Here is a 16,853-nt window from a genome sequence, read left to right on the forward strand (position 1 = left end):
GGGTTCAGGACAGGCCTGCAAAATGTTTCCAACCCAGCGTACACATGAAGCAAACCAAAATGTCAGTTTACTGCTAGCATGTGACTGTAAGCCTACTGTGTTCGTTCAACCACTACCGCCTGACTCGTGCCGGTCGGCTGCTGGAGAATGAGAGACGTGAAAAAATGAGCTACACTCACTCAATTCGTGTCGTATGACTTAAAGTGCCTAATAGAAAGTGGGGACAAGGCACTCAAAATGCAATGCCACTCACAGTTGGTCACTCAAATTTTACCAAGTGTTTAAATGGAATGTGTTCATTTTTTGACAAATCCTATGGACAAAGAGGAGATTGTAAACACCTGGTGTGTAAGATCTTGGAGGTGCTCAATTTTTTGACAGAAAATCGCTGGGTTCTCAGTTTCTCGTGTCCCCACTTTCTATTAGGCACTTTAGTATGACTGACTCGTAAAATACTCTCTAAACACTATTTTGACTATTTTTAAACAATTGAATGGTTCTAGACTGTGCAAAACACTTAAAACAACCATAACTTATACACAAAATTACATTTCCACACATAAATACCAACTTTTTGTGTAAAAACTTGTTTCTTTATGTGTGTGCGTGCAACGTCGAATGAGCGTTGGTCGACTACTGCCTCGCATTGCAGCTGCTCAGTGAGCTAGGGCACTCACGACTGAGTCGGGTTTGTTTATGTCACGGTTTTCCGGTTCAGTGAATGGATCTGAAAAAATCGTGTATGCGTCGCCGATTTTCGCGTCAGGACCCCTGACATTTTCAGCTCTGGTTCAGGACATGCTTCGTTGTGGAGGTAATTAAGCAAATAAATTTTATAAGATCTCAAACAGCTGAATCATAATTCTTGACCTTGTTGACCTATAGAAAATTATGAAGTTTAGTAAAGTACTTCAAAAGTTATGCTAAAAAACGTTTTTGACTTAAGTCTGGAAGATTGTAAAACATGGGTTTCTAGTAAAAAAAACTAACTTAATCCACCTATGTGGTTGATGCCTTCCTCACTTTTTACCAAAAATGGGTAATATGAGTGGTTTGGACACACATATCAGCATTTTTTTAGATCCAGAAAAAAAGAACACAGATATAACTTATGTGGCAATAACTCGAGACAGGGTTGCCAGATCTTCAATGTTTTGGACTCTTTGAAAAGCCCTTTCAATTGCCTAACCAACTATGGGTCGGATGATGGATCCGGACATCGTTTACATACATTTAAGTGAGATCCGGCTTCAAAAAAGTACATAAATATCACTTATGTGGTAATAACTCGAGACAGGGTTGCCAGATTTTCAATGTTTTAGACTCTTTGGAAAGCCCTTTCAATTGCCTAACCAACGATGGGTCGGATGATGGATCCGGACATAGTTTACATACATTTAAGTGAGATCCGGCTTCAAAAAGTACATAAATTTCACTGAAGTGGTAATAACTCGAGACAGGGTTGCCAGATCTTCAATGTTTTTGACTCATTGGAAAGCCCTTTCAATTACCTAACCAACGATGGGTCGGATGATGGATCAGGACATCGTTTACACACATTTAAGTGAGATCCGGCTTCAAAAAAGTACATAAATATCACTTATGTGGTAATAACTCGAGACAGGGTTGCCAGATCTTCAATGTTTTGGACTCATTGGAAAGCCCTTTCAATTACCTAACCAACGATGGGTCGGATGATGGATCCGGACATCGTTTACATGCATATAATTGAGATCCGGATATTTATGAAAACACATTTTTATACATAACTTTTGAACTACTTATCGAAACATCAAACAATTCAATAGCGATGTATGGGACCCTAAACCAAGTCGAATGCAACTGGTTTGGTCAAAATCGGTTCAGCCAGTGCTGAGAAAACTCAGTGAGAATTTTGGTCACATACATACATACACACACATACACACACACATACACACGCACATACACACATACATATACACACACAGACATTTGTTCAGTTTTCGATTCTGAGTAGATATGTATACATGAAGGTGGGTCTAGGAGCTTTTAATCAAAAGTTCATTTTCAGAGCAGGATTATAACCTTACCTCAGTGAGGAAGGCAAAAACCTACCATGTTATACATTTTTAGAAAGGTATTATTATGGGTTTCGGACAGAGAACAACACTCAACCGCTGTCTAAATGCGTGAGAATAAGACTCCAAAAATTTTGAAGAACTGACAACCCTATCAAAAGTTATAAGCACTTAAGTGTTATTTAAACACTTTTCAGAGGCCGGAGTTTCATTTCATTGACATCGAAGAGGGTCTAATAGAGAGTTCCTCAAAAACTCCAATTTTGGGCTGGAATGGCTCTATATTCCTTTTTTGTATTGTGTTATCTTTAGCAGCATAGATGATAATATCCCAGTTTCTTCATACGGAAATTCATCATTTTGTTTTTTTTCAGGTTTGTTATTCCAAAAAATAATGAGATAAATTCGTCGACACAGCAGTGAATTATAAACACCAACAAGCATAGCACAACAGTACCAACCAAATCAATACGCTTCCTTGGCCTAAATTAAAAGCAGATAAAAACCCAATAAAAACCATGTCCAGCAACGGGAGCACTCCAATCAACAGTCCCCGGAAGATATTCGGCAGGACGGCGACGTCGGACAAGAACGCCATGCTGGAGTACGAGATGAACAAAAATCTAGGTCAGTTCCGGCGGGCCGGCCTTTATTTTCCTGCTAAACTACTTTTCGTTTCCTTTCAAAGTCAAGCCCTCGGTAATTGTTGGCAGTGCTGCTGCTGCTGCAGTTTAATTTCTCTCGTGCTGCCATTTCTGGCACAGGTCCAGTTCAACAGCGGAAATTTTCGCTTTTATTGCAAACAAGTGTCCCGTACGTCCTGATTTCGACTTTCTTTCCTTTGCTCTCGTTTCACGAACTTCTGGTGCCCTGGTGGTGCAGATAGCCATTTCCGCGAAAAGGCCGAGAAGGAACTGGGCGAAACGGGCAGCGAACTGACGTACACCAAGATCCGACAGCTGAGGCAACAGTTGAACATCTACGCCGAACATCACCAGCGAGGGTTGGGCGGACGGCGGGACGATTCGTTTTTGTTGCGATTTTTGCGCGCGAAAAAGTTCGACGTCGATAAGGCGTTTAAAATGGTAGGCAAAAGCTGGACTTTTTTTCAACTTTCTTGACCTAAATCTGTCAAAATTTCAGATTCAAAAGTACTACAAGATGAAGGACGAATACCCGGAGATCTTCAAGGTGTCCCCACCTTCCGAGATGAAGTTCATGCTGGAGATGCAGATCCAGTGTATGCTCCCAAAACGGGACGATAGTGGACGTCAGATTTACGTATTTAGAGTTGGTGAGTTAGTGGCCGAGCCCACCTGCAGAGTGAGCTGATTAAGCAAACTTTTCTCATCATAAAACTTTTTCTTCCCCCTGCTCGTCAACTTGCAGAGAAATGTGATCCGTACAAAATTCCAGTAGACTACGTATTCCGCAGCAACGTGCTGGCACTGGAGGATGCCGTCCGCAACCCAGAGGTTCAAATTGGTGGGCTGGTCGTGCTGCTTGACATGTCCGGGCTGGGATTCGCACATGCAAGGTGAGTTGAGTGTGTGGGTGGTTGGTGGGTGTTGACGGGGTAAGTGTGAGGCACTTGTATTTTGTAATGTTTGTGCTCTCCTGCCGGAGTTATCACTAGAAAATATTATTTTAAATTTTTATCTGCTCGTAGTTTTGAGGTTTACCAAAAAATAATTATGGTTTTTTTAGAACATCTTCATGCACACGTGTTGAATACACGACGAAAAATTTAAAACATAGTATCTGACACAAAATGTGGAGTTTTTTTTTAAAAGGTCCAATAAACACAATTTTTAGTTTTTGCTTTTTGGGTGTTTTAATACCCCTAACTCAATGCAGTTTAAAAACAACCAAAGAGCAAAAACTGAAAATTTGGTTTATTGGACCTATTCAAAAAAACTCCAGAAATGTTCTTTGTTCAAAAATACAAACTCAATATTTTGAAAATTTGTAGATTTTTAACAAGCTGATTTTCAATCCGTTGTTTAGGATGTGCTTTGTTTTTGAGATATTTTAGCAAATTCAATTTATAAAATCTAAATCAAATCAAGGTGACTTTTAAGTATATTAACAAATTCAACTTATAAAATCTAAATCAAATCGAGATAACTTTTAAGTTATCTTGATTTGATTTAGATTTTATAAATCAAATTTGCTAAAATATCTCAAAAACAATGCACATCCTTAACAAAAGATTCACTAAAAGTACAATCCATAAAATAAGTGAAATACTTTTTTTTGTTATCATGGTATTCAGCAAAAGGAAAATTTGAGTATTCAGTATTCAAAAGGACTAGGAAAAACTCCATTTTTAGCAGTATTTTAACATTTTATAATCATCATTAATAAAATATTTGAAAAAGCTTCGAAATGTTTCATTTCAATACAAAATAGTTGTATTTTAAGCCGAGGTGAATAAAACGCCAATCATAATGTGAAAGATACCAAGAATTTGTTATTTTTTCAATAGTATAAGGGTGGTTGAAATTTCTAGCAAAACAATGTGCTAAACGATGCTAAATTTTGCATAGATTTTCAAAGCATTCAAGTTTTAAGTGAAACTAAAATTTTACCAAACCCCTTTTTTTAGTTTTTATCTTCTGTAATACAAATTATTTTTTTGTAAACATTTTAACTCATAACTTTGGTCAGAGTCGTGCGATATAGTAAACTACAAAATCATATTTGCGAAATTTTGTCATAAACCGTGTTTTTTAAATATGGTTTCAATCTTTGTCATACATTTTTTTTGTGTAAAATTAAACAAAAACATTTTTTTACAATTACAATGCTTAATGGGTAACAACGACCCAAAGATTGCATAGGTTTTGCTTGGATTGGAGTTTTCAGCAAATGTTTGGCAAAATACGCAAACTGTCATAATTTGCAAAATGATTAGATAAGAGTTTTTTTCTGCAAAACATCAAATTATCGCAAAATATTGCTCTTTAAAAAACTCAATTTTTTATAATTTCTAATATGGGTATCAAACAATGACAATTTTCACAAGAAAGATAGAAATTTCACTGGAAAGTTCTAGAATTTCTCAACGTAGTCAAAATTATTGAAAAATATTCAAATTTTAATTAAAATTTCTATTTTCTCATGAGAGGCATTAGGTTGATTTTTTTTACAAAATACTGTATTTTGCTAAATTGAGATCTTTACACTTAAAAATCTGGTACCGTCACTGGGTGTGACTATGGGTCAAAAAACGATACACCTCTCGTAATTACTTAATAACAAAAACAATTTAAATAACATCGAAAATCTTCCAACGTAGATTTGTTCTTAGATAGTTTACTAAAATTTTCCCAAAATATGGTGGATTTTGATGAACACTACATTAAATGCCAATAGTTTGAAAATTGACCCAATCTCACCCCTTAGAGGGGGTGACATTGGGTCAAATGAAACTAAAATGATGCTCAAATACAACGATATGGTAAAACTAAGTCATCCAACAGTGTTTCTTGTTCGAGGGAATCGTATTGACATGCTACAATGTTTGAAGTGGAGATTTTCAAACATTTGGGTAGTTTTTGAGCAATCTCAACAAAAATTTTAGAAAAATTATTTTTCAAGAGGTCATTTTTGGCCAAAAACGTACCTCAACTTTAGACAGCTGTCAAAATAAAAAGATTTGCTCTAGGAACGAGATTTTTTCAGCGAAGTCATCTTAAGATGTCCCCTACACAACCGTTTTAACAGAATTCAGTTTAATTGAGAAGAATCTGAGAAATTGTGAAATCCGTAAATAATCACTTTGACCCAATCTTACCCCCAGACCCAATGTCACCCCCACTGACGGTATAGCAAAAAAAAAAAATGCAATGCAATGTTTTGCCGGTTAGATTTTACAAATTATGAAAATTTAAATATTTTAATTTTTTTATATGTTTTAGAGGATATCAAATGCCAACTTTTCACAAATTTCCAGAATGGGCAAAAAATCTTTGACCGAGTTATGATTTTTGAATCAATACAGTTTTTTTTTCAAAAAATCGAAATATCGGTCGAAAAAAAATTTCAATTTTTCGATGTAAAATCAAATTTGCAATCAAAAAGTACTTTAGTGAATTTTTGATAAAGTACACCGTTTCCAAGTTATAGCCATTTTTAGGTAACTTTTTTGAAAATAGTCGCGGTTTTTCATTTTTTTAAATTAGTGCCCAAATTCTCTACATTTTGCTTTATTGAACTATGTTGATACGACCCTTAGTTGCTGAGATATTCCCATGCAAAGGTTAAAAACAGGAAAATTGATGTTTTTTAAGTCTCACCCAAACAACCCACCATTTTCTATTGTCGATATCTCAGCAACTAATGGTCCGATTTACAATGTTAAAATGTGAAACATTCGTGAAATTTTCCGATCTTTTCGAAAAAAATATTTTCAAAAAATTCAAAATCAAGACTAACATTTCAAAAGGGCGACCGACATTTCGATTTTTAGAAAAAATCTGTATTGATTTAAAAAATCATAACTCAGTCAAAGATTTTTTGTCCATTCTGGAAATTTCTGAAAAATTGGCATTTGATGTCCTCTAAAAAATAAAAAATAAAAATAAAAAAAATAAAAATGGTGTTTTTTGCAAATCAAGTTTTAGTGACAAAAAGTGCAATTAAAAATCACCAAAAAAAAATTTTACCGTGTATCATTTTTTCAGTGTAGTCCATATCCTTACCTACACTTAAAACTGTGGTATAGAAAAAAAAGCAATGTTTTGCCGGTTAGATTTTACAAATTATGAAAATTTAAAAAATATAAATATCGAAATAACGAGCCATAGTTTCAACGTTTGCATGTAAAAGGTGTTTTAAAATGCATTTTACCTCATTTCAAATGTTTTTCATTTATTAGTTTTCAAAAAGTATAAGATTTGACGAAAAAAAATTTAAAAATCTTTTGGCAAAGATAAACATAGAACAATTTCAAAAATTCTAAAGATTTTTAAATCAACCCAAACATGCTAAAAATGATTCTTATTGCAGTGGAATGCATTTTTAGTTGATTGCGCTTAAATTTCATAGAAAATTTCAAGTTTTTGAAAAAAAAATTGCCTTCTGATTTTCCTGGCCAACTTTGAAGGGAGGGGGGGGGGGGGGGCAGACAAAAACTTTATACAAAAACAATGTACCAGCCTAAGTACCACGGAAAAAAACATTTTTTCGAGAAAATAAAATGTTGACGCAGGTGTGCAATGAAATTTCTCATAAACTCAAATTATTTTTAATCGACCCCAAACATGTTAAATATGATTTTGAAAAAAAAACGATTTTTAAATGGTTGTCATTCGAGTGCATTTGTATTTCCATTAAAATTTATACTTAAAAAATGTTTGCATTGGCCCTAGGGTATTTTGCTAAATTATAGTATTTTTTCACTAGATCTCTTCAAACACTACAAGAAAGTTTTGTTGTTATCGTCCTGACGATAACGATAAACTTATCGCCATAAAAAAGACGAAATGGTGATCCCAACTCATAATTTTCCAGATTGAGATTGAGAGTTGAAAAAAAGGCCTTTGTCAATACTGTTGATTTTTTTTAGGACGTAGGTTATGATGATTATTGAACTAAGGAAACTTTTAACGAGTTTTAAATATAAAAAATGTGTCATGAAAGCACGCCACCTACAACTAACACTCCACACGTTTTCGTTTGTTTCTCATTCCAGGTACTTGTCCCCGCACTTGGCCAAGAAAACCGTCGAGGTGGTCCAGGAAGCGTTCCCGATGCGCTTCAAGGCGTTCCACGTGCTGCACGAACCGTTTTACTTCGACGCCATCCTGGCGGTGTTGAAACCCTTCTTGAAGGACAAGATCCGACGGCGAGTGAGTTGTGCTGCATGAATTCTGTTCGTTTCGATTGCGTTTTTAAAGCCCTCAAATTTTCTTGTAGATACACCTGCACGGCCACAACCTGAACTCACTGCACAAGTACATCTCGAAGGACTTTCTGCCGGCGGAGTACGGCGGAACGTTGCCCCCGTTCGACAACACCGAGTGGCGTACGGCCATCCTGGAGAACGAGCAGTACTTTGTCGACCTGGAATCGTACAACCACGGGCCGGACAGCAGCTGCTTCCTGGACAACGTGGACGGCAGTGGTGGCGGCGGCGATGCGGACAGTATCGAGAGTTTGCAGTTTGGGGACACCGAGACGGAGGACAGCGAGTTTGACGAGGACGACCGGCGGGTGTTGAGTCCAAAGCGGACGCCCCGGTCGTTGGTGAACATTGAGGAGATTTTCCTGAGGAACGAATTGAGCAATGGGGGCGATGACGACGATGGGCGTCCCGAGAAAGAAGTTGAAGATGTGAAATAAAGTTGAAGGGAGTTTGCTGCTGCATCGTGTGTGTGTGTGAGAGATTGTGCTTTTGTGTTTTTTTCACGTCTCTTTACATTTTCCTCATTTTCCACCACTTTTCCTCCTACACCATAGGGCTTTCTTTTTATTTCACAATTTTCCATTATGCTCAGTTCAGGCAAAGTTGTTCTTTTGTGATGATGCTGGGAGGGAATAGATAAAAAAGTGCCCCGTCTCGTCGTGGGTACGAGCAGTGCATCATGTGAAAATACCGAGCACAGAGTGTTGAAATTATCACTGATGGAGCTTTCAAATTGAGGTATGAATTGAACACATGTTCCTGACGAGTGGGAAACGGTGACTGGATGTGAAAAAGGCTAGATGTGTTGCTTCTTTTGTTGTGCAATTTATGAAGCGAGACTTGCAAAGTGTGTCGAAATGGCAAAGACTTTCAAGTGCTTTTGTTTGGCAATTTCTTTTATGTCTACGTTCAAACCCCGATGGTTTGACACCAACTGTTGTCAAACGAACGGGGTCACTTTTTAGTTTGACAACCCCTTTATACGGAGTTCACACACACTACCAAACGTTTGTTTTGATAGTGTTCGTGAGCACCGAGTAAAAAGTGACAGTTCGTCACTTTTTAGTTTGACTTTGACCAACCATGGGATACAAACTAAAAAAGTGTCAAACGAAAAAGTGACCAACCACCGGGGGTTGAGTGTAGTAAACTTTAACGTTTGTTATTTGAACAAACCTCATTTCATTGTTGAAGCAATGAAAATCTTGCTATGATGAATACGTTTTGGTAAGTTATATTAAAGTTAGAAGAAAAATGCGTGAAATGAATATTTTTCAAAAAGCTTTTAATTACATAAAAAGATTAAATTTGATTTAAAAAATTTTGTTCACATAAAGCCATCGAAAAATTATCATGGGAAATTGATAGATAATTATATATATATATAGTTCTAGTCAATAAATCTTAAACCAGATTTGCCTAAAGTAAGCGATATTAATCTAATAAGACAAATTCCAAAAATCAATAAACTTTTCAATATAAGTGACTTTTAAATGTTGTAATAATTCAAATATAATTCAGATATAATTTGATCTTTATTTGGCCATAGTTTGATGAAAATCTCGATGAGATTGATTTCATTTGAATTGAAACTCATGTAAGGAATAGTATCTCTGAAAATCATCAAACAGGATAAAATTGAAGAGAATAATCAATCTATTTTGAAGCAAAAAGATGAAGAAAATACGATTTTTTTGTGATTCACTATGATTTTTCTCTCTTTCAATATTACAAAATCTTTCAATTTGTTGGGATATCCAAACACGTTTAATGAAACTTGTCTTATATTTTTTTCTGAATAAACTCTTACTATGCCGTTTAAATACTTCCATTTGTTTATGTTTGTAATTTGGCCATAATGTTTTAAAAAAATATTGCAAAGGAAATATCTAAAATCTTTATTGGAATATTATATGTTTGGAATCAGTGATGTATCATCACAGTTACCTTGTTTTGTTTTTGTGAATGTTTAATTTTTATTTTGAAATAGAATCATTATAAAAAATGGATTTTTAGTATGCAAGCAATTATGCAGAAATTCAAAGCAAACAATAAAAATTCCAAAACAAATGTGCTTCAATCAAGCTCAAAATTGGTTTGCCAAAATTATCAGTACTTTTTTGTGTGGTTCAAATTTTTAATAAAAACTGTTTATTTTCAAGAATCTGTGGGAATCTAACAAAAAAAATTAAACGAAACAGAAAAAAGGCGGGGTTGGCGGAGAGCATAATAATTTTCTAAGAAGTCTTAATTGTATGTGTGAAATGTATGTGTGGAAGTGTGAAATTCCCGGGCAGACGGTAATAACAAAATTCATGCCATTTCAATAACAAATTCTGTTAAAATAACAAAAAGTGTTATGGAATCTTCCTGAAAAATCCATTTCTGCATAATGGTTTAATAACGGTTTATGTTATCATAACAAAATTTGTTATTGGTCTGATATTGGTTGAAAGCCAAAACAACTTTGGAATAATATTTTTTGTTATGGAAGAATAACTCCAACTGTTATTGGGATGATCGGATTAGTTGTTAAAATAACAAAAATTAATAACAAAGATTTGTTCGAAGAATAACTAAAAATGTTATTAGTCTGTTATTACAATAACATTCCAATAACAAAAAAATCATAACGACGAATAACAAATCTTGTTATAAATAACGTAAAATGTTATTGGCCTAGTATTTTCAAATATCAAAAAATGTTATTCCCAAGTTATTTCCGTCTGCTCGGGTTTCCGTTTTTTTCTTAAACTCCGAAGAATTTGTAGAATTTCTCTGAACCAAACACCGTGAAAATGCTAAAAATGATGTTTCATTGCTTTAGTTCAACTTTGAAACCATTCTTGTTAAAGTCTCTGAGAACAATTCTTTAATTTTGAATGCAGTTATTTGATGAAACGAAGACGAGCTTTAAACGAGGTTTGTAACGAACAGTACACACTTAGTAATCGATCCAGGATAAGAATGTAAACGCAAGGAGTCTTCTTAGTCTCCATGAGATGAGATCCACCAACGCTAGTACAAATAATGAGCAAGAACAAGATGTGAGATTGAGGTGTTGATTGGGACGAGAGGGGTTTGTTCGAGGGACACTTTAAAGAATGCCGGAACGGGACTTGAGAATGTCGGACAAGAAAATCTCAACCTCTTTTCACAGCACACACCACAGTTTAGTAGTGATGAGATAGAAAGAGAGCATTCAACCACCCACCCAGAACGGCAAAATGGCACCACGATATAGCACGTAGATTCAATTAGTACCGGAGGAAGATGAGATTTTCTTGCCGTTGGGCATCGCGCGAGCCCGGAACAAATGGGACGACGCTGGACAGATCGTTAGGAAAGATAATAGGAAAAAAAGAAAGAGAGATAGCCAAAGCGGTTATATTTTTTTAAACGAGAGAGTTTATCCGTAACAGTCACTAAAGTCAATCCTGTTGATGATAAAGATTCATATACTAGCTAAAACGATTGTTACAAAAGAAGAGAAGTTTAATACGCCCAATCAAACAGTCACAACTAATCGCATAATCAACTGATCCACTACGTCGTTCAATATTCAATTATAGTCAATTGCCTCTAGTTCAAACTCCTCACAAAAAAGCTTCGATGCTACGATTACCAACTGAAATCAAATAAAACATTAAAATGCATAGCGAAAATTTATAGCAAGAAAAAACTAGTTTCATATTCCAGTGGTTGTAAAATTTTAGGAAATGCATTCAAATAAATAAAGATGAGAAAGTAAAAGTTGTGTTGCTTGTTTGTAAAGTCCGAAATACTATTACTTGACAAATTGATGCAAACATATGTTTACATTTTTTTAATTTGACAGTTGTTGCCTCATTTTTAATGTTTAAAAATTAAATCCAAATTTCAGGTAGTAAAAAAACATTGTATACTTAACATAGGAAATGTTATCCTGCCAACATTAATTTTGAAATATTGGCAAAGTTACAAAAAATAAAATGCAACCCTTATGGATGTTTTTAAAAAGAAATTTGATTTACTTTTTTATATGTTTGGTCCAATGCTTGAAAAGGGATCTATCACTGAATGGGACTGCTCGATATTCGATAGAACTTTCTGTCAGCGATCATTTCCCAAAACGGTATTTGATCGCTGACACACAACGCCTATCATGACCGTCATTGCTTGGCGACGGTCGATGAACGTTAACATGAAGACGAAACGAACGAAAAATGAGCTCTTCTCAAGCAGCCGCCCGAACGAGACAACGTGCTCTTTCTCTTTCTCTCGTTTTTGTCTCTCTCTTCCTAGTGTAAGCTGCGTGGTGACAGAAATCATATGATAGCTATTTATCATTGGAGAGATGATCGGAATCTCGGTAGAATGTCAAACAACCGCTCTCGAAGCGATGTTCTGTCAGCTATCACAAACAAAGTCGAAATTTCGCAAGCCCTGGTTTGGTCCACACAATTTGGATGACTATTCATTAGGGCGACCCTTAAAAAAATCAAAAGTTGTCAAAAACCTGGTTCTCACCCCTAGAATGATAGATTAGGAGGATGTCAGGAACAATGTTCCCATAAAACGAAAAAATACTAAAAATGGTTTACAACTCGTGCGCTGAACTTGAATGAAAAAAGAGATTTTTTCGAGCACCTATTTTTGAAAAATGCACGTATCAAACATACAAAAATGATTTAAATTTGATCGTCTGGGGCTTCAAATTAAAGAAAAATGTCCCCTGAAAAAAAATTTTAAGGTGATGAAAATTCAAAAATCACTCTTCAAAATGAGCCTAAAAATTTGTGCAACCAAAACTAATGAATGTAGCTTGTAGGAAATTTCAAGGATAACATTTTCATTTTTTAACATTTAATTTATGTTCACGCAAAGCAAAAAGTGACGAATAAAAAAATGGATAAGCGTTTTAAGCATAAAACATTGGCTACTTGTTTACAATTCAACGTCGTCGTGCTATCTTGTCGCACCCGCCATTTCGACGTTCCGAGAAAAACGCGATTTAATGTTTGACCTTGAATAAACAAAAACGAAAGCATGCAAAGTAAACAATTACAAACACGTTTTGTTTGGCTGACCATTCTGTGCATTGTCCCGAAGTTTGGTTGAAGTTGGTTGCTGGAGTCCCAAGTTATAATTAAAAATATTTACGGAAGTCTAACTTGTACGTGCGTCAAACGCATTCTGACCTGAAATCTCTTTGGCCAGTTGTCGTACTTACATCAATTTTCAGGGAGTGACAAGATAGCACGACAAGATTGAAACTTCTTTCATATGAAAAGTGACAAAAATTTTCGGAGCTCTTTTGGTTTTCATTGAATATCTCAGGATTGAAATCGAATTTTGGGGATCTGTGAAGGTCAAAAGATGAGGCATTGTGAGCTGCACAAAATTTGCAGCTAATAAAATGTGAAACATTCGTAAATTTGTCCGATCTTTACGAAAAAAATATCTCCAAAATTTTTAAACCAAGACTAACATTTTAGATGAGCGTAATATTGAATATTTGGCCCTATTGAAATGTGAGTCTCCATTCAAAAATTTGAAGATATTTTTTTCGAAAAGATCGGAAAATTTCACGAATGTTTCATATTTTAACATTGTAAATCGGACCATTAGTTGCTGCGATATCGACGTTAGAAAATGGTGGGTGAGACTTGAAAAACATCGAATTTCATGTTTTTAAACATTTGCATGGCAATATAACAGCAACTAAGGGTCGTATCAACAAAGTTCAAAAAAGCAAAGAATAGAGAATTTTCTCAGCTTTTCAAAAATATTTTATTCAAAACTGGGCACACATGTGCACTTCTTAAAAAAAATTAAAAGCTGCGGCTATTTTGAAAAAAGGTAACCTAAAAATGGCCTTAACTTGAAAACGGTGCACTTTATCAAAATTTCACTACAGTACTTTTTGATTGCAAATTTGATTTTACATCGAAAAATGAAGTTGACAAATTTTTGCGACCAATATTTCGATTTTTTTTTCATAACTCGGTCAAAGTTTCTTTGCACAATCTGGAAATTTCTGAAAAGTTGGCATTTGATGTCCTCTAAAACATATCAAAAAATGAAAAAAAAATAGTGTTTTTTTGCAAATTAAGTTTCAGTGACAAAAAGTTAAATAAAAAATCACCAATTTTTTTTACCGTGTATCATTTTTTTCAGTGTAGTCCATATCCATACCTACAACTTTACCGAAGACACCAAATCGATCAGAAAATTCCTTCAAAAGATACAGAATTTTGAATTTTCATACATCGTTTTTGTATGGACAGCTGCCAAATTTGTATGGAAAATTACAAAATGGCTTCTTTGGGCAAACCGTAGGCACCAAAAAAGTTTCAGTCGGATTAAAAAAATACAAAAATTAAAATTTGAGAAAAAAGACCGATTTCGTAGAGAATTGTTCAGTTGCAAGCTATCAATAGCAAAAAAAAAAACGATTTATTAATTGATTAATGATTTTAGAAACATTATTTTCTGTTAAACACACTAACAATTGTTATTCCGGTGAATTCGTTGAATGTAATCTGAACAGTTAGTAGCGGTTTACTTAAGTTTTAATCTAATAACAATTACTTGAGCGATGCGTCTCTAAGCTTAATTTTTTCAAGCATTTCAAATTTTTAGAATCATTTTTCTTTTTCAATATGAACTATTATTGCTTCTCAAAATTTAATATGCTTCAAAAAATCATGCTTAGAAAAACCATTATTTCTATTACAACAAAATCAAATTCATTTTTTATGGATTAAAAATTCTGCATTTCATTTAAAATTTATAGATATGTGTTTTGCTATGTTTTGTGAATAGTTTACAATTTATTTTTTTCATTCAATTTAATCACTAATTTTATTAAAAAAAAGGGAATTAAATTCAGGGGACTCATGTACCTCCCAATTCACATTGGATCCCCAAAACGAGCAAACACGTACGTTTGTTAGTAATCCTCCACACCCTCGCACGTACTCTCACACACTGTTGCGCAAACAATTTCCACAACACAAACCGTGTTTCCCTCCTCTCGCCGTGAGAGGAAAACTTTTTGATTTGTTTGTACGCGTGCGTTCCGCTCCCCCGTTTGTTTGTTGTGCTTTCCAGCCTTCGTTTTGGGCTACGGGAAAAAAGTGGCGGGAAACTTTTGGGCCATGTGCTTTTCCGGATTTTCTCCGGATGTTTTCGGCGCGCCCTCGGCTGTGTGCGTGAGAGAGGGAGAGGGTGAGAGTTTTCCTCTCAGAGAAAGTTGGGGATTGGTTTGTGTGAGTTTCAAGGATACTTGGCCGAGACGAAGTTGGCACCCTTGACGAATCGCGTCGACCACGACCGTGTCAGTCTATGAGTAGAGTTCGGGATCGTCGGTCGCAATCAACTGGTCGCTCCTGGTGGTGCAACTGGCCATAGCCCCCGCGCAGAGCAGGTTCCCCAGGTTCGGTTCGTTGTCCTGCCACCAATACCAAGCAGTGTCTGTGTCGGTGTGTGTGTGTGTACCGTGCCAGGTTGACCCCCGGGGGTTCTTTGCACACTCTTACAACAAAGTCGCGCCAGGAAGTAGGCAGCAGCATCAACAGAAGAAGATCTACGGGCTGGTTCCAAGTCTAGCCGTCGAGGGCAGTTTACCAGTGAGTGAGTGTATTTGTTTTGGGGGTGGTTGGGTAGTTGGGAGGGGGATTTGAAGATGAATTGTGGACGCAGCTACAGTTGAGAGAGTGAAAGAGAGGCAGAAGACGTTGAGAGGTCTGCTTCCGGAGCGCCTGGTTGAAGGCTAATTCTTGTGGCTCGTGCAGTGCAGTTGCATACTTCCAGGGGGTTTCCCAATGCAATCACACTCGAAAGTGTACCAAGGGGAGACAGGTTGGCGTTGGGGGTTGCCCACTTCCGGTGATTGGTAAACTGGGTTACGTAATCAGAAGCATTCCGGCCACCGACAAACCGAGAACTTTGCCGAGGGCTCCAGATCCGGGTGAGAGTGAGACAGAAATAGAGCGCGAAAAGCTTCTAGATGAGTGGAACGTGACAGGGCTGCGGGTTGTGAGGGTGCTTCAAAGGGAAAATCTTGGCATTAACTAGAGGAAGTTTCTTCGGGATTTTCTTTTTTGTTTGTTTCTTCTTTTCCGTTTGAGTGAGACTTGGTCGGAAAAACAAAAGAAGAACCGAGCGCGTGCGACACAATGAAAACATACAGAGTGACGACGACGATGTGTGAAGGTGCTTGTATGTGTGCTCTCGTCCCCTAAAGGTGTGTGGGTGCCATTGAAAGGAAAAACCACTCGACGAGGCTCGTGTGTGCAGTGAAACAAAATCAATATTTCCCTTTTGGAAATTTCCCTCTCAGTTGGGGAAGCAACAATAGTAATAGCCGAGTTGCAGCAAGCAGCATCAGCATCGGAGAGTACATTTTTGGGCAGGATGAAAATACACAGCTGATGATGATGACGATGGTGGTGGTGGTGGTGTTGGAATCAATGGGTTAGAAATCGGGGACACATCCAATCTATATTGCACGGTTCGTTTGGCTTTGGATCCTCGAGGCGGCACAGCCGCGGTGGGATCGAACTCATCGCCATCGTACTCGGTAAGTTGAGCAACTGATATGGGTGCTGTTTAGCTATCGTAGTATTTAGAAATACTTACAAGCTTTGTTCGTGAGGTGATAAAAATCTAAAAAAAAACAGATAAAAATATTTTTTTCTATCAATATCACTCAGCTACAATTTGACTAGAAAAAAAAACTCAATTTAAAATATAAAAAAAAAATAATTAAAGCACACCGTGGGTTGTTTCTACAATTTCAATGCTAACGAACCATGCGAAGTAAACCTCTCGGAGTAAAATTGATTGAAGTGTGTATCGGAGTGTATATTTTGGGTACTTTTGGAGCAATGTTTATT

The 16,853-nt window shown here is 36.2% G+C and overlaps 2 protein-coding genes across 6 annotated transcripts in view; both read left to right on the top strand.

Annotated features, from left to right (window-relative positions):
- LOC120422415 (retinaldehyde-binding protein 1-like) overlaps positions 1 to 11,563 on the top strand; it is a 28,802-nt gene extending 17,239 nt beyond the window's left edge. For all 3 annotated transcript variants that reach the window (XM_039585829.2, XM_039585830.2, XM_052708673.1), the window contains exons 2-7: positions 2,435 to 2,687; positions 2,943 to 3,145; positions 3,204 to 3,354; positions 3,450 to 3,597; positions 7,759 to 7,915; positions 7,983 to 11,563. In XM_039585829.2, coding sequence (XP_039441763.1) covers positions 2,579 to 2,687; positions 2,943 to 3,145; positions 3,204 to 3,354; positions 3,450 to 3,597; positions 7,759 to 7,915; positions 7,983 to 8,408 — 1,194 coding nt within the window. In that variant the 5' untranslated portion in view covers positions 2,435 to 2,578 and the 3' untranslated portion in view covers positions 8,409 to 11,563. The remainder of the gene's footprint in view (positions 1 to 2,434; positions 2,688 to 2,942; positions 3,146 to 3,203; positions 3,355 to 3,449; positions 3,598 to 7,758; positions 7,916 to 7,982) is intronic.
- Positions 11,564 to 15,296: 3,733 nt separating this feature from the next.
- Positions 15,297 to 16,853, top strand: part of LOC120422382 (adenylate cyclase type 3) — a 128,058-nt gene continuing 126,501 nt past the window's right edge. The window contains exon 1 of one of the 3 annotated variants that reach the window (XM_039585792.2): positions 15,297 to 15,588. The gene's annotated coding sequence lies outside the window, so the exon portion shown is untranslated. The remainder of the gene's footprint in view (positions 15,589 to 16,853) is intronic. The other 2 variants (XM_039585791.2, XM_052708671.1) reach the window with 2 other exon arrangements.

Source organism: Culex pipiens, chromosome 2 (genome assembly GCF_016801865.2).
Source record: "Culex pipiens pallens isolate TS chromosome 2, TS_CPP_V2, whole genome shotgun sequence".
NCBI classification, from domain to species: domain Eukaryota; kingdom Metazoa; phylum Arthropoda; class Insecta; order Diptera; family Culicidae; genus Culex; species Culex pipiens.